Genomic DNA, 22,993 nt, shown 5'->3' with positions numbered 1-22,993 from the left:
TCCAGAAATGTATGTGCTAATGGTTGTCAATAGTGGTTCTGACATGTCAGTGTAGTCATCTCATAAGATCTTCCCATGATAAGACCATGTGGGATTTGTATTTAATAAAAGTGCCGTTGTAAAAAAAAAATATTTCGAAGCACTGGGAATTGTGTGGTTCTATGGAACCGCCACATAGAAAAAATACATCTTGGAATGTATCATAGTAATATCATTCAGAAGTATCTGTTTTAATGGCAAGCATGAATTTTTGAAGGACGATTTGACCACTGGGTGGCACTGTTCTGTGAATGATTATGTATTGTTGCCAGCTTCCACTTATTTGTAAATGAAGGGCCTCATTTAGGGGTGAATTCAGTGTGCCGTGATGTGCCTCAGGAGCAGTCCGTGGAGACACATCGCCTGAATGTTTTTACTCAATTCTCTGCTCATTTTCCCTCGTGTCCCATAGAGTTGCGAAGAGAAAATGAGCAAAGATTGGCCGCATTTTCAGCGGCACCTCACGGCCATTTAAATCTGGCACAAGGAGCATATTTGCACCTTGGTAATGCCATGTATAATGCAAATGAGTTGGAAGGGGCGTGTTCAAGCTCAACTCTAAATCACAGAGTAAAAAAATAAAGCTGCCCAGTATTTGTGTGCTCCATGCAAAAGCAGCTAATATTTTCCCATCATGCAAAAAAATAAATTAAGGCATCTGCACCCAGCATATTGCAACATGGTTTGTCCAGGTGCAGATTTGCTTCTTTTTTTTTGCTTTGCTCCTAATTCTAAATGAGGCCAGAAATGTGCCAATATTTATGCTTCTGTTTGTAATATAATGTATACCATACATCATAAAGATTTGAGTGAAAGTATCCCATTACTGTCTATCTTGAAAATGATGCCTTGATTTTTGTTTCATGCATAGGTTGAAATTGTTCTTCAAAATATTTGTTTCAAATATATTTTATTACTGTTTTGCACTAAAATATGCACACGTCTCTCAGGCAGTTTCATGAAGACATCAGAACATGTGAGATTCCACCTCAGCAGGACTATTCGCTCTTTATGAGGTTTGAGCCAGTAGATGGAAGTAAAGATGGATTCCTCCAATTAGGTGCAGATAGCAGAGTGGGTAATAAAGGTAGGCATAGTCATGTGATATTGCAGCAACACTAACTGAGCCCTCTTAATTCTCATTGGTTCTCAGCTACCTGAGTGTAAACGCATAGTAAAGGATTGGTAATTTTTTGAACTGACAAAAAAGTAGAAATTATGGCGTTGTGGTCAATATTCCAGCTTTTTCACACTAAATATCCATGTATTGTAACATTTATAAGTGGTTCCAGCTTCGAGTTATTTGAATCCATTGGTTTGTATAAGCCATCCTGCAACATTTACTACATGCATTGTTTTAGCTTCCTTCCTTCTTTTTATGTTTTTAATCCACGCCTTTATATCATCAGACAGATTTGTTCTTTTCCGTTACCTTTGGATATGTCACAGCACTGCTCTGCTGTATGGATATATAATGGATAATTTTATCCAGATAGCAGCTTTGTGTCATAGGATAGTGAAAATAAACAACACTGCCTACATGCTTGACTGGAAAACACAAAAGGAAGCCTAAATAGTAAAATTTGCATTTGGGCATATGCCAACTTCTTACCTAAACTGAAGGCAGAAAACCCTTAAATGCAGCATAGGATATGTAGACGTTGGGTGTAAGCTATTGTACAGTAATGAATTGCCTTATCCTTGACACAGGACAAAAGAAACGACACGTGGAATTGGCTGTTACCGCCTCTGTATTCCCTGTCACATTAACATTCAGCCCAGGACCAGTGTACAACTTTAAGGAATGCTTGATTGGTGAAAGGATCGATATTCTCTGTTCACTAAAAAATGAATCTCAGTTGCTCCCTGTGGTGTTTAACTTTCGCAAGATATCCCACTTTCATATTTCTCCATCTAATGGAAATCTGGAACCAGGATATTCCCAGGTACAAAAACATTCACCTAAATCTGTTATGTTGCAATACATTACTGTGCACGACAAAGCTATCAATAGCAAATCTGTAAAACATGTATTTATGATTTTTTTATTAATACTTACTAATTAATTGGGCACCGCAGTTGCATGCTTGGATGTATGTAAGATATTCCAAAAAATAAAACAACCTTTATTGCTAAGAAGAAATGTCACTAGTGCAGAGGCAGAACTAGCAAGCTTTGGGCTCTGGTGCAGGGAAGCGGGGAGGTGGGAACCGGTTTGTACAATGTTCTTTATCGAGCCTGGTACAATCTACAGCCGTCGCCCCCTTAAATTACCACCTTAACAGCAGGAATGATAGTGTGTCCCTTCAAACTGATGTCATTGTAGTGTGCCGGGATCTTCAGCGGTTGCTATTGGTTTAAGTATCTTTTTCAAGCAGTCTGTATTACCACTGTCTGCAATGAGATCTTCGGTGTCCTCATGTGGTGTCAGGGTTTACAACGTCGTTACACCATACTCAACTGCCGCAAAGTACATATAACCATATATCATCATCATCATTTATTTATATAGCGCCACTAATTCCGCAGCGCTGTACAGAGAACTCATTCACATCAGTCCCTGCCCCATTGGAGCTTACAGTCCAAATTCCCTAATATAGACACACACTCACACACAGACAGACAGAGACGGACAGACAGAGGGAGAGTAGGGTCAATTTTTTTATTTTTTATAGCAGCCAATTAACCTACCAGTATGTTTTTTGGAGTGTGGGAGGAAATCGGAGCACCCGGAGGAAACCCATGCAAGCACAGGGAGAACATACAAACTCCACACAGATAAGGCCATGGTCGGGAATTGAACTCATGACCCCAGTGCTGTGAGGTAGAAGTGCTAACCATTAAGCCACTGTGCTGTCATACCCAACTTGTATACAACTCACGGAGAATGTTCACCAAAGTGATAAGAATATATGTTGTACAGATTTACCAGTTATTTTAGATATAGTCTGCTACATATATCAATGTTATAGTGGGATAACTTAGCCCAGTGACACTGGAAATCAAACTACACCCAAACAGAAAAAGAAAAAAAAAGACCTTTATCAATCAATGAAGGAATATGAGTTGTATAAAGAACCCTTCTACATATGGGAACAAACCACAGCACAAGTATAACGAGATTCAAAGCAGATAAAGTACCTATTCTTCTCGATTCTTCTCAAATGTAATATCTGGAGAGAGCTGTAATGAATAATAATCCCAGAGACAATTCAACTCCTTAAGATTACTTTCTCAAATCCCATCAATGGATGCCAAACCCTGGGGTTGAACGGGCAAAATCTCCAATAACAGAAAGTCAGCATCTCTGACGCGTTTCTCTGCTCACTGTTGAATTACTGACTGTTTCTTCAGAGGCAAAAAAAAAATCACATTTTATTCTGAGCTCTGTTTAGAAGATGAGCCAGCGATCACATGATCCCGGCTAGCCAATCACAGATCAGATTACATTGTTCATTTGCAAATAGCTGGTTCTATAAATAAAGCTTGGCAAGCCTGTTGCCTTGACAACTGCTGTATACACACATACTAACCATCTGATCTGTCAGTGTAGCTGGACTAATTACAATCACAGCTAATATTTACTTACTGATAAATGACAATCATTAATTGAAATATGTATAACTTAACACAAAAATTCCGAATCATAATAAATCTTCAATGAGTACAAATAAATGACGCTTAAAAACGTATATTCTTATGTTCCCAGTGGAAATTACAGGTTAGTGTTACATTGAATTAATAACACGTGAAACTAAGCCTGTCAGACAAATGTATCATTTATTTTTTTGTGATGAATATTATAAACATAGTAAAGCTGGAAATAAACAAACAAAATAAACAAACAAACAGACTACTCGGCACCCATGCAGTGGTCAGAGCGAGAAGCGGAGTTATGTCGCAGTTATCTAGCTTTTATTAACCACAAGAAAGGGTCCTGGAAGTCACCTACATAATATAAACATGATTTTTCAGACTTTTTATTGGTATACTACTGATAAGGAGCTTGCACATGTGCAGTAAGCATAGAAACAATACCCTTGCAAAAATATGTGATATGTGGAGACGTTTCTTGTTTGGCCTTCGTTACATAAGCATTGTGAAATAGCTTGCTTATATAAGCATTTAAAGTAACACACACATGAAAGTACAAAACAACAACATGAGGTTCAGCAGCCATTTTGTTAGGCCTGCCACACGTCACACAACATAAATCTTAGAAAAATGTTATCATCTAGCTCTCATGACGTTTATTAACTCTCATTAATGAGAGATACAGAGTAAGTTAGATTCAAACATCTTATTTATTCTCAATCTCAATGACTATCTGAATAATATCTCACTGAGAAGATGTGGTGAAATTCATATTATGCTATAGCACAAACCCATAATGAATAACAATCATCATAAAAGCAGCAATTACAAAGGTTATGAGACAACAATAATCAATATTCAGATTCAAAAACCTATAACCACGTGCACCTTAAAGATGCACAACTTAAAAGGAATAGTGCGGAAATATCCGCTTGATATAGAAATACTCAGTGTCCTAAAATAAATAAAGTAATATATGCATAAAAAGACACTCGGGGCTAGATTTACTAAACTGCGGGTTTGAAAAAGTGGAGATTTTGCCTATACCAACCAATCAGATTCTAGCTGTCATTTTGTAGAGTGTACTAAATAAATGATAGCTAGAATCTGATTGGTTGCTATAGGCAACATCTCCACTTTCAAACCTGCAGTTTAGTAAATATACCCCTCAGTGCCTTACAGCACAGAGAGTGATATAGCTCAAAAGAGGGCCACTCCTTTATCATATAAAACATATATTCTAGCATACTCTCTAGAACCATAATGACAACATTATATGTATATAGTTATATATATTATTTATTGTTTTTATTTATATTTGTAGAATGTCACAATCATTGGGCCAAAATTGAAATATTATTTATTTCTATTGTGTTGTTAAGTACCCAAATGGTACTCAAACAGAAAACAGTGTGGATGAGCAGTACACATTATTTCAACAAATGTTCCTACTTCTTCATGTGTGTACACACAGGTACATGTCCCCATTTCTTCTTTTTGAAGAGCATCTATGGAGACACTTGGTTGACTATTGCCATAATGGTGGTCTGTGATTGGATTGCACAAACAAAAATCATGTGACATATTTAAGATATAAATAAAGCTTTGCCTTTAAAGGCATTGTCGTTGTAAATTTGCATTTCTACATTTTAAGCTTGTATATTGTATTTTACAGATATAAATGCATTTTTATTCATCACAAGCACCTGGATGTTGCAAATGGTGTCCCATCGAAATTAATGGCTGATCTGACTGCACATGTAAATGTTACGGCTAGCACACCAAACATAAACTCCTAGAACAGGCAGTAAAGGTCTTCACCTATAGCAGCCGCCTTTCCCGTTGTTGGGAACCCCCCTAGCCGATACTGCACAACCCGGAGTCTGCTCTGCCAGTCAGGTGTTCACTGGAGCCCCTAGTGGTGGGGACAGACTTGGCCGCAGACTGACAGAGGGTCGTGAAGTGCGTACCGGCTGGGGGAAAACCCAGGAAAGCGGAGTGAGGTCCAGGCACGGGTCAAAGGCCGGCAGCAGACAGCAAATCCAATAAACCAAGCCGAGGTCAAGGGTCACGGGCAAACAGGAAGGTCGGTAAACACACCAGAGGTCGGGGTCACAAGAAACACAGGCAGGGTCCAAATCCAGGCAAGGGATCATACACGGGCACTCCAACAGAATATACAACGGACAGGAACAAGGCACAGAGCAGGTCAGCAGACTGGAAACAGAAGCTATAACCGGCAGTGAGGCTGCAGACCTTCGATGTTTTGATCCCCGAGCCGCTTAGTTATCACTTTTGCCTTATGACAAAGTGCTCCATCATGCTGGAAAAGGCATTGTTCATCACCAAACTGTTCTTGGATGGTTGGGAGAAGTTGCTCTTGGAGGATGTTTTGGTACCGTTCTTTATTCATGGCTGTGTTCTTAGGCATAATTGCGAGTGAGCCCACTCCCTTGGCTGAGAAGCAGCCCCACACATGTTTGGTCTCAGGATGCTTTACTGTTGGCATGACACAGGACTGATGGTAGCGCTCACATTTCCTTCTCCAGACATGCGTTTTTCTAGATGTCCCAAACAATCCGGAAGGGGATTCATCAGAGAGAATGACTTTACCCCAGTCCTCAGCAGTCCAATCCCTGTACCTTTTGCAGAATATCAGTCTGTCCCATATGTTTTTCCTAGAGAGTAGTGGCTTCTTTGCTGGCCTTCTTGACACCAGACCATCCACCAAAAGTCTTTGCCTCACTGTTCGTGCAGATGCACTCACAACTGCCTGCTGCCATTCCTGAGCAAGCTCTGCACTGGTGGTGCCCTGATCCCGCTGCTGAATCAACTTTAGGAGACAGTTCTGGTGCTTGCTCGATGTTCTTGGGTGCCCTGTAACCTTGTTCACAACTATTGATCCTCTTTCTTTGAAGTTCTTGATGATCTGATAAATGGTTGATTTAGGTACTACTAGCAGCAATATCCTTGCCTGTGTAACCCTTTTTGTGTTTTTGTGCAAAGCAATGATGACTGCACGTGGTTCCTTGCAGATAGCCATGGTTAGCAGAGGAAGAACAATGATTTCAAGCACCACCCTTATTTTTAAGCTTCATATCTGTTATTCTAACTCAATCAGCATGACAGAGTGATCTCCAGCCTTGTCCTTGTCTACACTCTCACCTGTGTTAACGAGAGAATCACTGACCTGATGTCAACTGGTCCTTTTGTGGCACGGCTGAAATGCAGCATAAATGTTATTTTTGGGATAAAGTTCAATTGTCATGGCAAAGAGGGACTTTGAAATTAATTGCAATTCATCTGATCACTCTTTATGACATTCTGGAGTATATGCAAATTGTCATCATAAAACTGAGGCAGCAGACTTGAAAAATAATATTTGTGTCATTCTCAAAACTTTTGGCCATAACTGTACTACTGCCCAATCAGAAGCATGGCTGATCCCTGCACTAATTAGCTCCCAGAGGTTTGTTGATCAATTATTCTAACTGCACACGCGCGCCTGGCTGTTTGATAGCTTGCCGGACATGACGGCAGTGGAGAGAGAGCTTCCCGGTTGCTTGGACCGGAAGTGACGTCCTGGCAACAGCTGGGGCAGTGGATAGCGGACGGGCCGTTACAGTAAAAATAAATTTTTGGGCTAAAAAGGCACACCAACTATACTGGGAATGCAGCCCCTTCTCCTCTACTTGTAATTCATAAAATATGCCACCTCACAACCCTAAAATTGTCTTCCATTTGAGTGCAAAATCAGGTGCATTACTGTGGCTATGCTACATTCAGCAGGAAATGCACCAATCCACCCAGTTTTTCCTATAATAAGAGACAGTTATGTACCCCTGTAGTTGCTGCTATCTGAAAGGGCGCAACCATGTAGAAATAGACACATTGGGCTTGATTTATTAAGGAAAGGAAAGCAAAAAAAAGTAAGAGTAACTTTGCACACCTTGGCAAAACCATATTGCATTGGAGGGGGGGGGGGTAAATTTAAAATGTGATTGCAGATTTATTTATATAATTGGGGTAGGGCATGTCCTAGATCAACTTTAAATTTCAGTGTACAAATAAAGCTATCAATTATTTGAGTGCTACCTGAAAAAAACAGCCAGGTGTTTATCTTATGTGCAAAATAATAAACTAATTTGCACCCCTTGCATTATAACATGGTTTTGTCCAGTAGAACACTTACTTATTTTCTTGCCTTAGTTTTCTTAATGAATCAGGCACATTGTGTCACAAGGAAAAGGAATAAATAGTATGTTCTCTGTGTACCACATTTTACCCATTTTTACTTTTGATACACTAAAATGCCACTTAGCAAAGGGCCATATATTTTTGGCTATAAGAAGGTATATTAAAATAATAGCAGCAACTTTGGGCCTGATTGAGAGGTAAGCCCACCGAAAAGATGAAAATTTGCACATTGGCAAAACCAAGCTTTGTTGCATGGGAGCAAATTAAAATGTGTGGACAGATTTTGAGTTGGGAAGGGACAGTGTCCTAGCTTAACTCTAACTCACAGTGTAAAAATTAAGTTGCCCAGTATTTGTGTGCTATATTCAGAGGTAGGCAGTATTTTCCCTGCATGCAAAATATGCATTTGTGGTACTTGCATTGCAACATTTGCTCCTCATTTTAAATCAGGCCCTTTGTTTCCTTATTCAGTATTAACAGCACATCAAATTTTAATTATTTCATGACATTTTCTCTATCAAATAGAGGAAGTTGCTTTTGTAAGACTCCAGTGCTTTTTTTGCCAAGGAGATAATGAATTTAAACAATCATCGTGGAATGAAAAATATTGAGGTAATCTCTAAAAAGAGGCAACATAATTCATTATTTCAAAGGCAAATGTGAAACAAAATGTAATAGTTCAAACATTTTATGGTGAATAATTACATCTGAATTGAAATATACAAATTAAATATATTTCAGAATTTTAATATTATAAATTTCTCATGTTGCCATAAACTAGAAAGTAAGAAGTAAGATTTACAACTGGGTTTTAAAAGTACATTCCAGGGAAATAATAGTTCAAGAAAATACAATGAATTATAGTTTTATTTTTTGTTGTTTGATTGCTAACATTTATGTCTGCCTGTAGCTAAAAGCCCTACAATTGAAGACATTTTCCTTAAGAGCAATTTTTGCAGGAATAATAAAACAGTCAATCCTTTTAGTGTCTCTTTTGTATCTAATATTATTGCTCTGTCCGTTTTGTTTGCTAGGATGTGATGTTTTCATTTATACCACATCAAGTAGGAATCTTTAAAGTGAAACAAGTGGTAGATATTTTGGGTTCCACATTAGATGATAATTTGCTGCCTTTAAAAATGAAAGCCTTTCATCAAAAACAGCTCACTTTTACAGCGGTCTGCAACCCTTTAACCAAGAAAATTGTCATGAAAATTAACTCAGGTAAGTATTTTTAAATTCTTTTTCAAGTGCTATTGTTCTGTATTCTAATGAATCATCTATAGAGATATTATCACTTGTAAGTATGAATGTGCCTTTTATTGTATACACAGTGGGCCTGAGTCATTATCTGCAGGGAGCAGCAAAACCCCACACAGATAAGCTCTGCATACACCTGTAGTCAAGAAAGGCCGGATGTCCAGATACGTGACTTATTGACAGGTGTATTTTGACTCTGTTCTGCTGTACTGCACAGGGCACTGCTTGATACGTATCTGTCATTTCCTGCAGTAGCTGGCGGGTCCTCGCCGGTCCTGCCGACACAATTACACTGTTTAAATAACTAAAAAAAACAGCATAGCCCCCCTTCCCCTTCCAACCTGATTTACTCTTGTGCTGCCAGCCTAGTGTTAGTAGTAGCAAAATCGGGGGGACAAAAATCGTGAGCTCCCCCTGATTTTAATGCAACAAGTCCCAGGCTGGTCAGCACAGAGCTGTATTTCCTAGAAAGTTGGGGTCCGCAAAAAAAGTACATAGCCCTCCGCCCCAAGGGTAACCAGCCCAGTGCTGAAAGCACTAGGGCTCTTCCCACACCCCTGGGTGGTGAGTGTGGGGTAATAAAAATGAGTGTAGTAAAAAATAACCATTTTAAGTGGGTGCTCTACAGGTCTCAGCAAGCCTAGGCTGCCATTAACAGTCTGGGCAAGCTGGTGCTTGAAGTACTACAAGCACCAGCATACCCACAGCAGTCACTTGTTCCAGCATGCCATGGCAATCGGGGCCTGCAGTGACCTGTAGTGCCCCAATCCATAATTTAAGTAACTCACAAACCTGTATGCAGCCACAAAATGTTATTTACAAATAAACAGCCCCAGTAATACTTACCAACGTATGTCTTCATCTGTAAACGATCCAAATCTTGTAATCTTTTAATACACATGACGTTTAAAAATAAAAAACATAAAAATTATTACAAGCGTGTTACAAAAAAAAAAATCTTTGTTCCTTTCAGCTTGAAACAATTCTCTGGAACCTGGGTCAACTCGGGTCTCAGTGAAAATTATTGAATGTTAAAAAAAAAAATCAACATCACAAGAGAAGTCAATCAAAGCTCCTCTTGTGATGTTGCCAGGGAGTCCCGGGCAGACCCAGGTTCAGTGTGAACCTGCTCGGGAGGCTCTGTCACCCGGCAATATCCCGGGTTCATGTACCCGGGACGGCAATGTAAACGCAGCATCATTAGACAGCTCCAGCTTAAAAAACGCTAAATGCAGGGTTTTTTTAATCTCTTATTGCTTTAGCAAAGGGTGGAAAAGTAAGACCTTCTTATCTTTATAAGCAAGCAAGTACAGCTAACCATAGTTTATTGACCATTTTCTTTCTATTTTGTGAAATGGACATTAGTCATATCCCAAATCTAACACCGTGCACAAGTTTTTCGAGAGAAGAAACTTAGAAGCAGTGAATTTTTATTTTATTGTTTATAATAATTTTTTAAAATATGTCCTGCACATTACAGAGTGCTTTACAATCAGATGTTTATTCATCCATATCAGGCCCCATCCAAGTGGAGATTACAGTTGAATTCCCTACCATAGGCACATACATGGACACACTGGAGCCATTTTAGTAAGCTAGTTAACCTGATAGTATATTTGTGGTGTGCCAGAGGAAACCAGAGCAGCTAGAGAAAACCAATGTGAACATTGGTAGAACATATAGTCTCCATGGAGATAGCTTCCTAGTCGGCATTGATTTGAAGGCCCCAGTGCTGCAAGACAACAATATTAACCACTGTAACACTATTCTGCCAAAATATATAAAAATAATCGGTAATAAAGACAATGATGGCTCACAACACAAAATGTGGCACCTGGCTGACTGTTTCTGTGAACAGTTAGGATTGTGTCTGTTCTCCTACTGGTTGGCATTATATTTAATGACGAGTGTATAACATATAAAATAATTAAGCTCCATTTGTCCAGCCTATTATACAGCCCCAGTTGTACATAGTATAATAAAGTTCAATTGAAGATCATTTAATGGTCTCCAGAATTGATCAACATTTAACAGAATGTCAATAATGGAATTCAACCCCTTTATTGTCCAGATTAGAACATAAAATAGACATGCTGTTTATAATAGACACTGGGGCAGCATGGTGGCTAAGTGGTTAGCACTGCTGCCTTACAGCACTGGGGTCATGAGTTCAATTCCCAAGCATGGTCTTATCTGTGAGGCATTTGTATGTTCTCCCCATGTTTGCGTGGGTTTCCTCCGGGTGCTCCGGTTTCCTCCCACACTCAAAAAAAAACCTGCACTGCGGAATTAGTGGCGCTATATAAATAAATGGTAATAATAATTAATAATATTTTGCATTGTGTTTTACAGATCCTAACTCTCCAGCATATAATTCAAACTCATTGCACATAATTTAGTCCCCAAAAGCATCTGGATTGTAATACAACTACCTAATTGTCCAGGATATTATGTAGATCCCCAATTGTTCAATCTATAATACAACCCTTAATAGTATATTGTGTCGTCCCTCACATTCCCAAAGTTCAGGATAAATCATCCCAGGGGTCCAATCAATCCACCAAAACTACCACAACATCATAGTCCCAACGCCACAACTCTGTCCGTGGCATTACTCCAGGCTATAGACGAGCCCACATACCTCCCCACTCCTAAATATGTCCCTGATGACAGTGTTGCACAGAATACACAATCATCAAAGACATGAGAAGTGAAGGACAATTTCAGGAGAACTAAACAATGAATGAGCTAATCCGTGTTCTTGCTTAATGCTCTGGGAAAAAGAGCTCTTTTGTAAAATACCACTATTTTTGTGTAATCCTTTTTCATTGTTTAAACTGCCCTTGCATTTTGCATATATGCCCTATTATAATCTTCTTGTACAAATGATGAAAATTTGTTTTATTAAACTCTCACATACTATTCCCCTCCTTTGCTCTCTAATTAAGCTTTATAACTGCTAGATATTTATGGGTTTTCTTTCTTAAAGGTTACAGGATTCAGACTTGCAGTACTTGGTAATTGATGCTACAGCACTGCCAGGCATAAGATTCTCATATCAAGTAGGCAAAGATATTTCAGCCTGGGTCCATTGCATTGACCTATTGGCATACCTGGTAAACTGAACCTACCAGATATATGCTTAGGCTATTTGGTCATTGGGGTATAAGGAATTTAAATGACCAAGTTAAAACATGAAGGAATTGTCTTTTAATGTAACCTAAGAACATAACATAGTAGACTAGGCTTGATCACACTAGCATGGACTTATCTATTCACAAAAAAAAAAACAAGTTTATTATACTTTGTTTTATATGTTTTATTTTGTTTTAGTATGTTCATTGCCTTCTTTCCTAATGAGGCCAAAAGGTAATTTCTGAAATTTGGTGCAAATGAAATGATGCTGTAATCTGTAGCCACCAATCAAACCCTGTCATAGCATTTAGTTTTGGGTGGACTTCAATATGTTATGATAGAAAACATAGTTCTATTTACCTGGAGCAGTGTATATGAGAAAATAGTTAGCGTTTATTCCACAATGTGTGTAAATGAGTATTTCACAAAGCATGTATAAAGTCCACTTATCCAAATGACCCTCAAATGCCGCTGCAATTATAGGTATGCAAGTATCCTGTACACCGATTACTTCCACTCCAATCTCATTGGCCACAGAGGTGGAATATAGTTGATTGTTGGATACCAGGGCGTAAATGTATCAAGCTGAGAGTTTTCCGGCGGGTTTAAAAAGTGGAGATGTTGCCTATAGCAACCAATCAGATTCTAGCTATCATTTTGTAGAATGTACTAAATAAATGATAGCTAAAATCTGATTTTTTTCAAACCTGCCGGAAAACTCTCAGCTTGATACATTTACCCTCAGGAGTGCTATTAGCCACATGAAGAGATTTATCTTCTCAAAATGCATAGTATAAATGGTACTGGATATCTGGCCCGGGTTGGCTGTCCTATGGATGTGATCGGAAGCGTCCAAAAGTGCTTGTATTCTTTATTAACGTTCAATCGAATATGAGTGTGATTTTGTTGTTTTTAATTCAATTATTTTACATGTTATCTATTTTGTTACTTATGGCAGCACAGTCCTAATATCCAATGATCAGTTTCCTGGGTTATAATGTTGTACTTGATCCTGCAGGTCCTGTAAACTGTCCATTGGTCCAGGGATTCTTTCACTATTGCTTTCTTTTTTCAAATAATCAGCCTTGTTGTCAGTGTTGCTCTGTTAACTTTCCATACCTGCTCTCATGAGACTAAGGAATGGGGCGAGATCCACACCTTCATAAATAAAACTATGTATTCTGCCATAGCATAGTTTTAGATGTAGATATCCTTTATGCTAATTTAGGCACTGTGTTTGCATCCACTGACAATTACTTAGAAATCTCACTTTGTTTATCAGATAATGTTAGGGCAATATTATAACAAGGGCATGTAATAATTTGTGTTTTAAGACAATATTGTAAGCAATGAGCTTGACTGTTTGCCGTTTAAAATAAATTCCATTTACTTGATGGTAGATAATAACTTTAGTTTTGATGCAAATTGTTGGAACTTTTGGAAATTGTTGCAAGTTTTTATCTTGTGAAAGTTGGCAGAACAATCCTAGCTTTTCTGTCTTTTATATCTGTGTAGAATAGCCTTTTCATCTTCATCATTATCATTTATTTATATAGCACGACTACTTCCGCAGCACTGTACAGAGAACTCACATCAGTCCCTGCCCCATTGCAGCTTAGTCTAAATTCCCTAATATACACACACACAGGGAGATTAAGGTCAATTTAATAAAAGCCAATCAACCTACCAGTATGTTTTTGGAGTGTGGGGGGAAACCGGAGCACCCGGAGGAAACCCACGCAAACACAGGGAGCACATGCAAACTCCACACAGATAAGGCCATGGTCAGGATTCAAACTCACGACCCCAGTGCTGTGAGGCGGTCTTAACCACTAAGCCACCGTGTCTTTTTACATCTAATGTTTATTTTTTATATACAGGCATAACCCCTTTGGTTTCTAACCCCACTGGACAGTTTGTCCAAGCAGCGCCTCAAGAGACATCAGTTTTTATTGGATCCACAAGAATTGCCACTTTGAATGCAGCTAAAACAAACATACATGATCACCAGAAAGCAAGTAGTGTAGACAAAGATGTGCAGGTGGCATTTCCAAATGATCGAACTGCAAGCATACGACCTAGTGACCGTAAAACACAGTACAGGTATGTCAAAAAGCCTTTTCTACTTATATGGAAATAGAATTTGTGTGACTGCGTATGACATCTACAGTCTTAAAATGGTAAAAAGCGGTAAAATGCAGTGATGATGAATGTTTGCATACTTTTAAACTTGATAACTATGCTGTTCAAGTATACACCTTTTACATATCAATTATCTCTTATGCACATGGGTGATTTTTACTCATCCGTAGTAAATTATGCTTTCAAGCACTTATATAAACGCTAGGCATTCTTCACTAAACACCGCGTCGTTCTAGAGAACTCCTATGTGTACAGTGGGAATGTTCACCAATGGATACATGATCCCTAACCATCAGTGCCTTCACATAAGCTCTTAAACAAAGTGTAATAAAACATCACGCACACCTGAAAACTGTCCATGTGTACAAGACTTAGAGACTAAAGAGCCAATTTATCAAAATGACAAAATCCCCTATTGGCGACGAACACTGGTGTTTTTGCAGACAATAAGGCTTCGTTTCGCTCAGTCCTATGCATCAAATAGTTACTAGCAGCAATAGTGGTAACACCCAGAGGCGGTAAAAATTTGTCTTTACATGGAAAGGAAACCCTATTTAACAAGGATGTTGGCGTTCGGTACTTGTTCAGTTATTACCATTTCAAGAAGAAATACTTTTTTCAGTGTTTAATGGTTAATGGAGTGGTAAATTAATCCTTATTGCTCTGGACAATTATGAGTAAGCTTCATCCGTCTCTACGAGGTTTTTGATAAATTGCACAATAAGAGATATTTTATCTGCAGTAAATGGTGATAAAAGAATAGTTTAGTGTACAAGTAGTACTTGCTTGAATTTAAATTGTAACTTGTCAATAATGTCAAATGTTTCAGCAAAACGAAAAAAAAAGAATAAAGTAATACATATAATTCTGTTCCATAATGTCCATAGTTTAAAAACATATTTACTTGAAAGCCCTACATGTTCTCTTGGGTAGCGTAAAAAAGTTCACAGTTCATTGACAGTGAAAATGTGAACAATGGGGAGGCATTACCCTAAGTTACCCTAAGTCTGGCACAGAATTAGGGTATTGAAAGGTTAGGCTTGTCAGATCTCTCATGTCAGGAACTCTTTAGCCAGTAGGCATAAACCAGCTTGAATGACTTATAGTCATTTACATCACTGCCTACCTCTCGCTAGCAAAAACAATGCAATCCCTGTTTATTCTTTGAAATAACTGTTAAATGAGATGTTCTCCCATATTAAATAAATATTAAATATATATATGTTTAATTGCAATCTCTGCTCCTCCAGCTAGCAGAATGACAACTCACCCCTATGCAAATGTATAATTAATTATTCTCCTCCTGTAGGAAGAATTGTCCCATGGAGGGGGATGTAGAATATCCTAAATATTTCTGCTAGTTGAAAGGAGGGGTTGTGATTAAATATTTTATAGGGTGAACATCTTGTTTAAATCAAATGCATCTATCTTTATTTCTGGTGGGCTTAGTCTAACAGTCCCTCAGCTTAATTTTCTGTCCATGGGAAGCCCTGACAATTATACGTTATAATTGTCAGGGCTTCCCATGGACAGAAAATTAAGTGACAGTAAAGCACAGTACAGGTATGTCAAAAAGCCTTGTCTACTTATATGGAAATAGAATTTGTGTGACTGAGTATGACATCTACTGTCTTAAAATGGTAAAAATCTGTAAAATGCAGTGATGATGAATATTTGCATACTTTTAAACTTGATAACTATGCTGCTCAAGTATACACCTTTTACATATCAATTATCTCTTATGCACATGGGTGCTTTTTACTCATTTTTTTAGCTTTTAGCTTTTTTTTAGCATATATAGTACAGTTATAATTTATAACTGTACTATATATGCCAGATAATCACAAAGGTATGGGAAAGGGAAATGCTTCTCTTCAGATGTTGTTGATATCTTATGAAATACCAATGTATTTAGGAAAGTTACTACTCCCTTCTTATCCTTCTTGACCTCTCTGCTGCCTTCGATACCGTTGACCACGCACTCCTTTTGCAAACTCTCGAATCTATAGGCCTATGTAAGACAGTCCTCTCCTGGTTTTCCTCTTACCTCATCAACCGCTCATTCTCAGTCTCTACTCATGATTCTACATCACCCCCTCTTCCCCTACCTGTTGGCGTTCCTCAAGGCTCCATTCTTGGCCCCCTGCCCCTGCTTTTCTCCCTCTACACCTCCTCCCTTGGTGTCCTTATCCGCTCCTTTGGCCTCCAGTACCACCTCTATGCTGATGATACCCAAATTTATCTTTCATCCCCTGACCTCTCCCCTTCCCTTCTGTCTCGTGTCTCCTCCTGTCTCTCAGCCATCTCATCTTGGATGTCCCAACGCTTCCTTAAATTCAATATTTCCAAGACCGTGCTTATAGTCTTACCCCCTGCCAGGACTCTCCCACATCCCCCCTCTCTATTTCTGTTAATAACACTACCCTTGTTTCTGTCTCCCAAGTCCGATGCCTTGGGGTCATCCTTGATTCCTCCCTCTTATTCAAGCCTCACATTCTGTCCCTCTCAAAATCCTGCTACTAACACCTTCGGAATATATCTAAGATACGTCCCTTTCTCACCACGGAAGCCACGAAAACCCTTGTTCACTTGCTTGTTATCTCTCACCTTAACTACTGTAACCTCCTTCTCTCTGGCCTACCTTATTCTCGCCTTGACCCTCAAGTCTATCCTCAATGCTGCTGCCCGCCTCATTTTTTCTCTCCCGCCGCTCTGTATCTGCAGTCTTCCTCCAACAGTCACTACATTGGCTCCCCATACCCTACAGAATTAAATTTAAACTCCTCACCATCACATTTAAAGCGCTTAGTCAATCTTCCCCTCCCTACATCTCCAATCTCATCTCTACCTACACTCCTACCCGCCCCCTCCGCTCTGCCTCTGACCGCCGACTCACTACTTCACTGATCACCTCCTCTCACTCTCGTCTTCAGGACTTTGCCCGGGCTGCTCCCCTGCTGTGGAACGATCTTCCACGTTCCATCAGGTTAGCATCTACTCTCAAAGGCTTCAAGCGTCCCCTTAAGACTCATTTCTTTATTCAAGTCTATCAGTCCTCCTCCTATCTTCCTTGTCCTGGCTCTCTCCCTCAGTTAGTACCACCCTATTTGTGTCTCCCCCTTCCCTTTTAAGATGTAAGCTCTCAGGAGCAGGGCCCTCTTTCCTTGTGTGCTCCTTCTACTGTTCCTTCACCCTCTGTAGCTCTTGGCCTGCTTCGCTAGCCCTGTTTTCCCTATTTTCTTAAGCTTCGGCCTTCTTCTCGCTGATTTCTACCATTCCTTTCACTATCTGTCCCAGATATAATCTGATTTGCTTTACCCTGTCACCTGTGTTTGTATATATTTTTGTATCATGTTGTGTCTTGGTTCTGTTTTTTGTATATGTAATGTACGGCGCTGCGGACCCTTTGTGGCGCCTTATAAGTCAAAGATAATAATAAAAGTTAGGATGTATTTAGTAGACTTTAGTAATGATATTTTAATTACTTTATCAGCTACCGGGGAAGGGCTTTCTTTTAATATACTAAAATACCTACTGAATCTGTTATTCCACTCGACAGTTAAAAAGCTAACTAACCTAACACTGGTGAAAGAGGAGTAAAAGGCTAATTTTGTTTATATTCATTGTGATTTACAGTACCTCTGTCTGGAAATATTATGGCTATTCAAAATCTGTACATAAACATCTAAAACAAAACAAACGTCATACAAATGCTTAACATAATGTATAAAAATGGATGACCATGTGCTCCCTGCCATATACAGGTTGGACAGTAGCCTCACAAATGCCCTGATGAAGGTTGTTTACTAGCCTGATTTTCCATTCTCTTGGATGAAACCCAATCCAATTGCATTTTAATCTTTTTAGAATGCATTTAGGATGGGACCGCACACTGTGCAATAGTCAGTTAATTTCACCAAAAGTAACCAAATTAACCAACCTTATATGCATGTGTTCTGCCTGGATTCGTCTTTCAACTTCAACATTTAGTTTCCTAGTTACCCTTTCCTTTCTAGATTATTGGTATGTGGCAACAGCTGCCTAATGTTTGAGACTAGTGCATAGCAGAGCTGTAATTTACCAGAACCTTTCCTATAAATAGCTTGAATTATTCCATGCCCTTTAAGCACAGAAACTGATTTCAGAAATTAAATGAGACTCTCTTGATAAGTCGTCTATGATTAATCAAATATAAATAATAAGAATTGTTTGAGGTATCACTAGTTGTACTCCATAATAAATACCACTATAAATACTGTTCTTTCCTGTGATGGATGTGGGAGGAGCATGCTAAGTAGACCAAGATTCTTTGAGTTCTGGGATTTTTGTGGTATAACCAAACATTGCTCGTAGACCTTCACAATTATTTATATGCCATCAAAAGAATATTACGTCACTGTCTAATTAAATAAATTAGATTACTATTTTGTGCCAATTGAGAGAAACTTCATATGCCTGGTGAGCAATGTCCAAACGGTTGGCTTTCTGAACATTGTCAATGCTACCACGTCTTATTCAAGACCTTCCCAACAGAGTGCCAGGTCACATTCCACCACTGTACTTGTTTCTAATCAGAAGGCTAAAATAGGCAAATATTTCCACAATAAGTAAGAGGCTCACCTTAGTTAACTCAATGTACCCATACACAGCTTGGATCTTTATCAAGAACAAAAATGACAAAATGACTAGGTGCACACTTGGATCAAGTTGTATTGTTTTTATGAATGTTTTTTTTCTGTGTGTTTTTTTTTTTTTTAATATGCTCAAAAATTAGGACTATTTTCACCAAAATTGAGCGATATAACTATGTGGATCCAGATTATGCACACACAGAAGATGAAGAAAAGCTAAAACAAGCTCACAAGGACTACTATACCAATTATATCAAAAGCAGAAGACAAAGGCGTCTGAAAGAAGAAAAGGATAGGTAGGTTGTGTTTGAGTGGACATTCATAATTGGTCCTGTCATTTCATTGTGTGTCACAGTACTGTTTCTGTTTCTTTGTCAAAATTTGTCCCTAAGAAAAAAATAACTTTTTGTAGGGAATTTCAAGAAGTGGACAATGATGTGGATATTGGCATTACACCAGCAGCAGGCCTCCAGCCACCCAGTATTTCAGTTGCAGAATGCGTTACCAAGCAACAAAAGACTAAAGCTGCTCCCTTGATGAAGGGCCGCATGCTAACTACTAGCCAGCTGGCTGCTGGAGTGTCTAGATCGGTAACACGAGAAGTAAGTGCTTTACACCTTAATCTATGAGTAACTGTATATTTACAAGACACTTTAAAGTATGCATTATGTTTACTATTGAGTGCAAAACCAGGTTATATAGATTCACCAGTACTGGGGCTTGCAAAACAGCATTTGCCCAAAAGTCACATTTATGTTGAAAACAGGTATAATGTTTCATTTTGGATCTCTATTATGTCCTGAGCTGCTAACGGCAGCAAACTTCTGGGAACTTCAATTACATTTTGTTTTCTATGTAAACCTGTTAACATGAGAAACATGCATATTCAGTGACTGGTAAAAGTCACATTTCTTATCCTTGTTTACTTTATACAGATGCTACATGGGGGAGGTTAGGGACATGCAGCTCTATATTGATAGGAAAGAGGGGAGTAAAAAATATTTCTGTTTTGAATGCTAATCAAGCAATGCTAACATTCTAACTATATTATTTTGATTCCAACAAGAGCTCTCCCAGATGCTTAGATTTTGAAGAAAGAGACATGGGAAAGTGTATGTATGAAGTAGTGCGTAAAGAGGGGCTTAGTGGAAGCTTAGTGGATCCAGTCCTTCCTTGCTAAATGCAGGCTAAGTGGTATGAACCTCGTATTGCTTTTACGTGCAGGACAGAGATTTTGTGTTGTGGGACAAAATATCTAAATGAGGTTTAAGAGATGGAGATGGGATATTTCTGGTTTAGCCCTTTTCCTCCTCTCCACAAAATGTCATTTTTACACATCGTTATAAGTGGGAAGGCTAAGTTGTTTTACTATACTTTATTGAGATGTCTTCAGCACCAACAATGTGTATTATATATAGGAAAATATATTTTTAAAAAAATGGAAAAATAACCCACACATTAAAATATACAAATGGGACAAATAAAGTGAAGAAACCTCTGTTGTCCCCCTACTCCTACTCTTATGATTTATTTAAAACAGATAATTGAGGCTTCCATAAGCAGTATTTCAGGAAGAACGAAACATAACTTATATTCAATTAGGGGAATAGTATACAAGTGATAATAGGCAGGACCTTAAAGGGAGTGTCTACTTTTACTAGCATGCATAATTCCCTTGTTGGACCTTAGTTGGTCACATAAAAGAGTGGGGTACGAATTTATAGAAGTGCTATAAACGACAGGCAGTAGGACGAACCGAAAAAAAACTAAACTCACTTGACCGACTCATAATAAATGATGACTGACCTTAACAATGACAAAACAAGTCTCCGACAGTGTGCTAACAAATCACGATCAGCAGTAAGAACGGCAGCCTGTTTGACATCAATTTAAATTGCGACCTCTATATCAGTATTTTTAAAGTGGCAATGCTGGGTCCCCAACCTTATTCTTATTCCTAACCCTAACGCTAAGCCTAAGTGTAAAAGTTAGGTCGGCTGAAAAGCGGCATCGCCGCTTTAAAAATACTTATATAGAGGTCGCCATTTAAAATGATGTGAAAACACGTTGCCGTTCTTACTGCTGATCGTGATTTGTTAGCAAACTGTCGGGGACTTGTTTTGTCATTGTTAAGGTCAGTCATCATTTATTATGAGTCGGGCAAGTGAGTTTAGTTTTTTTGGTTCGTGGTAGCCACTATCCAGTGGCGCACGCAGGGGGGGTTTCTGAGTCTCCAGAAACCCCCCCTCCCTCCGCTAACGAAGTGCCCACAGTGGCACTGTCCTATACAGCAGCCGCGGCGCTGTCAAAGAAGCGTCCGCGGCGGTGCTGTATTGTATACAGCACCGCCGCGGATGCTTCTTGGATAGCGCTGCGGCTGCTGTATAGGACAGTGCTGCCGAAACGGGGCTGTTTTTTTGGGGGTTTTTTTTGGCCCCTGCTATTGGTGTTATCGGCACTGCTAAAGTGGCTACCACCGACATAAAGAGTTTGGATAGAGGCAAAGTGGTAAGTGGACGTGCATCTATATATGCACAAAGCGATCAAATCGGCACAGTTGCACTAAATTAAATGTCCGCCACCTTTGATTATTTTGCGGTTAATAAATTACCTTTAATTACAGGATTCAGGAGAGATATTTTTGAGCCAGAATAGAATACAATGTTCAGATATTAGAGGGTGTCCAAACCTCTGTGATCATCCTACCATAAAATTACCAGTTTATTTTCTAGGATTATAGTAATATATTTAGATTTTTTTCCTTTAGATCAATGATGGCCTGAATGCAATTCCTTGCACTTCAAAAGAGAAAGAAGACTGCAGTCTAAGTCTCACACCTCAGCAACTTTATCACGTAGTTATCGGTAAGACTTGACATGTGAAATGAAAGGCTTCAAGCAATAATTGTTCTTTTAAGAGTATATTGAAACTTAAAACGTTCAACTATATATATAGCAGATGAAAATGAATATAGGAATTGCTTGAAGTAGTTCAGGAGGTAACTTTTAGTTTTTTTTTAGTACACAACTAAATAAAAATGCACATTTTTAAGGTTTTAACAGTTAGTTAGTTTATATTTATTTATATTTTGGTACATTTTGCAGGTCCTTCTACAATAGACCTTGGAGAAGTCTGTGTGCGCTCTACATCGGTTAAAGAAATGAATGTCATAAATAGTCTGCCCACGTACATTTGGGTTCAGGTAGAAATTGATTGTGATGAGCTGCAGCAAACAAGCCCACTGTCTCATGTTGTGCCACCAATGTCAAAGACTGAGATCCCGGTTGTTTTTGAAACAAATTCATTGGGAAAATTTAAAAAGTAAGGAACAATATAGTTTTTAAAAAACTAAGATGGCTTTGTTGTGTTGTAAATGTATAGTATTTCCATCATAAAGTTATTATTTAGGGTGTTTTACAATTGATGCCAGTGGTGGGTTCTTACATTTTGAGCTATGGAGGCAGGGCTGGTGAAGAGTATTTGGTTATCTAAGTATATTATGAAGAAGAACTGTTTTTGGCGATGGGTTTGTTGAGGGTCCAGGGTGAACCTAGAGATCCATCTAAACACCTTTACCCTGGAAAATATTTGTACCCAACTTTGTTCTGAATAGGCAGCTCTCTTTCCCAATGTAAAATTACGGGGTCAACAAATCCCTTGTACCTTTTACAATTTTTGGAAACCTTGCTTCCACAGAGAGACATGGCGACAGAGGAGGTAGTGCTCATGGCGATATCCCAGGACAAAGCCAGTGGTTAATAAAATGTCGAAAAACATTTATAGAAGCTACTGTTAGAACCAAGGTGTTTCAAATATGCTAAGGTGTATTCCGTTATGCAAAGTCCTTTTATTTTGTAATCCCAACATCTTATTGTTATAAATCACTGTATGTTTACGTGAACAATTGTTAGAGGAGTCAAAAATAGAGGAAATAATGGTAAATTTTCTTATGTTCAACACAAGTGGTGATAGATTAGCAAAGCCCTTAAAGGCTG

The 22,993-nt window shown here is 38.7% G+C and overlaps 2 protein-coding genes across 2 annotated transcripts in view; one reads left to right on the top strand and one right to left on the bottom strand.

The window, feature by feature from the left end:
* AMELX (amelogenin X-linked) overlaps nt 1-3,416 on the bottom strand; it is a 198,045-nt gene extending 194,629 nt beyond the window's left edge. Inside the window, exon 1 of the mRNA XM_075200312.1 lies at nt 3,181-3,416. The gene's annotated coding sequence lies outside the window, so the exon portion shown is untranslated. The remainder of the gene's footprint in view (nt 1-3,180) is intronic.
* Nucleotides 1-22,993, top strand: part of CFAP47 (cilia and flagella associated protein 47) — a 402,255-nt gene that overhangs the window by 44,067 nt on the left and 335,195 nt on the right. Inside the window, exons 7-14 of the mRNA XM_075200313.1 lie at nt 990-1,126; nt 1,750-1,985; nt 8,865-9,054; nt 14,106-14,328; nt 19,142-19,294; nt 19,411-19,600; nt 21,766-21,862; nt 22,103-22,319. Coding sequence (XP_075056414.1) covers nt 990-1,126; nt 1,750-1,985; nt 8,865-9,054; nt 14,106-14,328; nt 19,142-19,294; nt 19,411-19,600; nt 21,766-21,862; nt 22,103-22,319 — 1,443 coding nt within the window. The remainder of the gene's footprint in view (nt 1-989; nt 1,127-1,749; nt 1,986-8,864; nt 9,055-14,105; nt 14,329-19,141; nt 19,295-19,410; nt 19,601-21,765; nt 21,863-22,102; nt 22,320-22,993) is intronic.

Source organism: Mixophyes fleayi, chromosome 2 (genome assembly GCF_038048845.1).
Source record: "Mixophyes fleayi isolate aMixFle1 chromosome 2, aMixFle1.hap1, whole genome shotgun sequence".
Classification (NCBI taxonomy): Eukaryota; Metazoa; Chordata; class Amphibia; order Anura; family Limnodynastidae; genus Mixophyes; species Mixophyes fleayi.
This window is presented reverse-complemented; position numbering and strand designations above follow the sequence as displayed.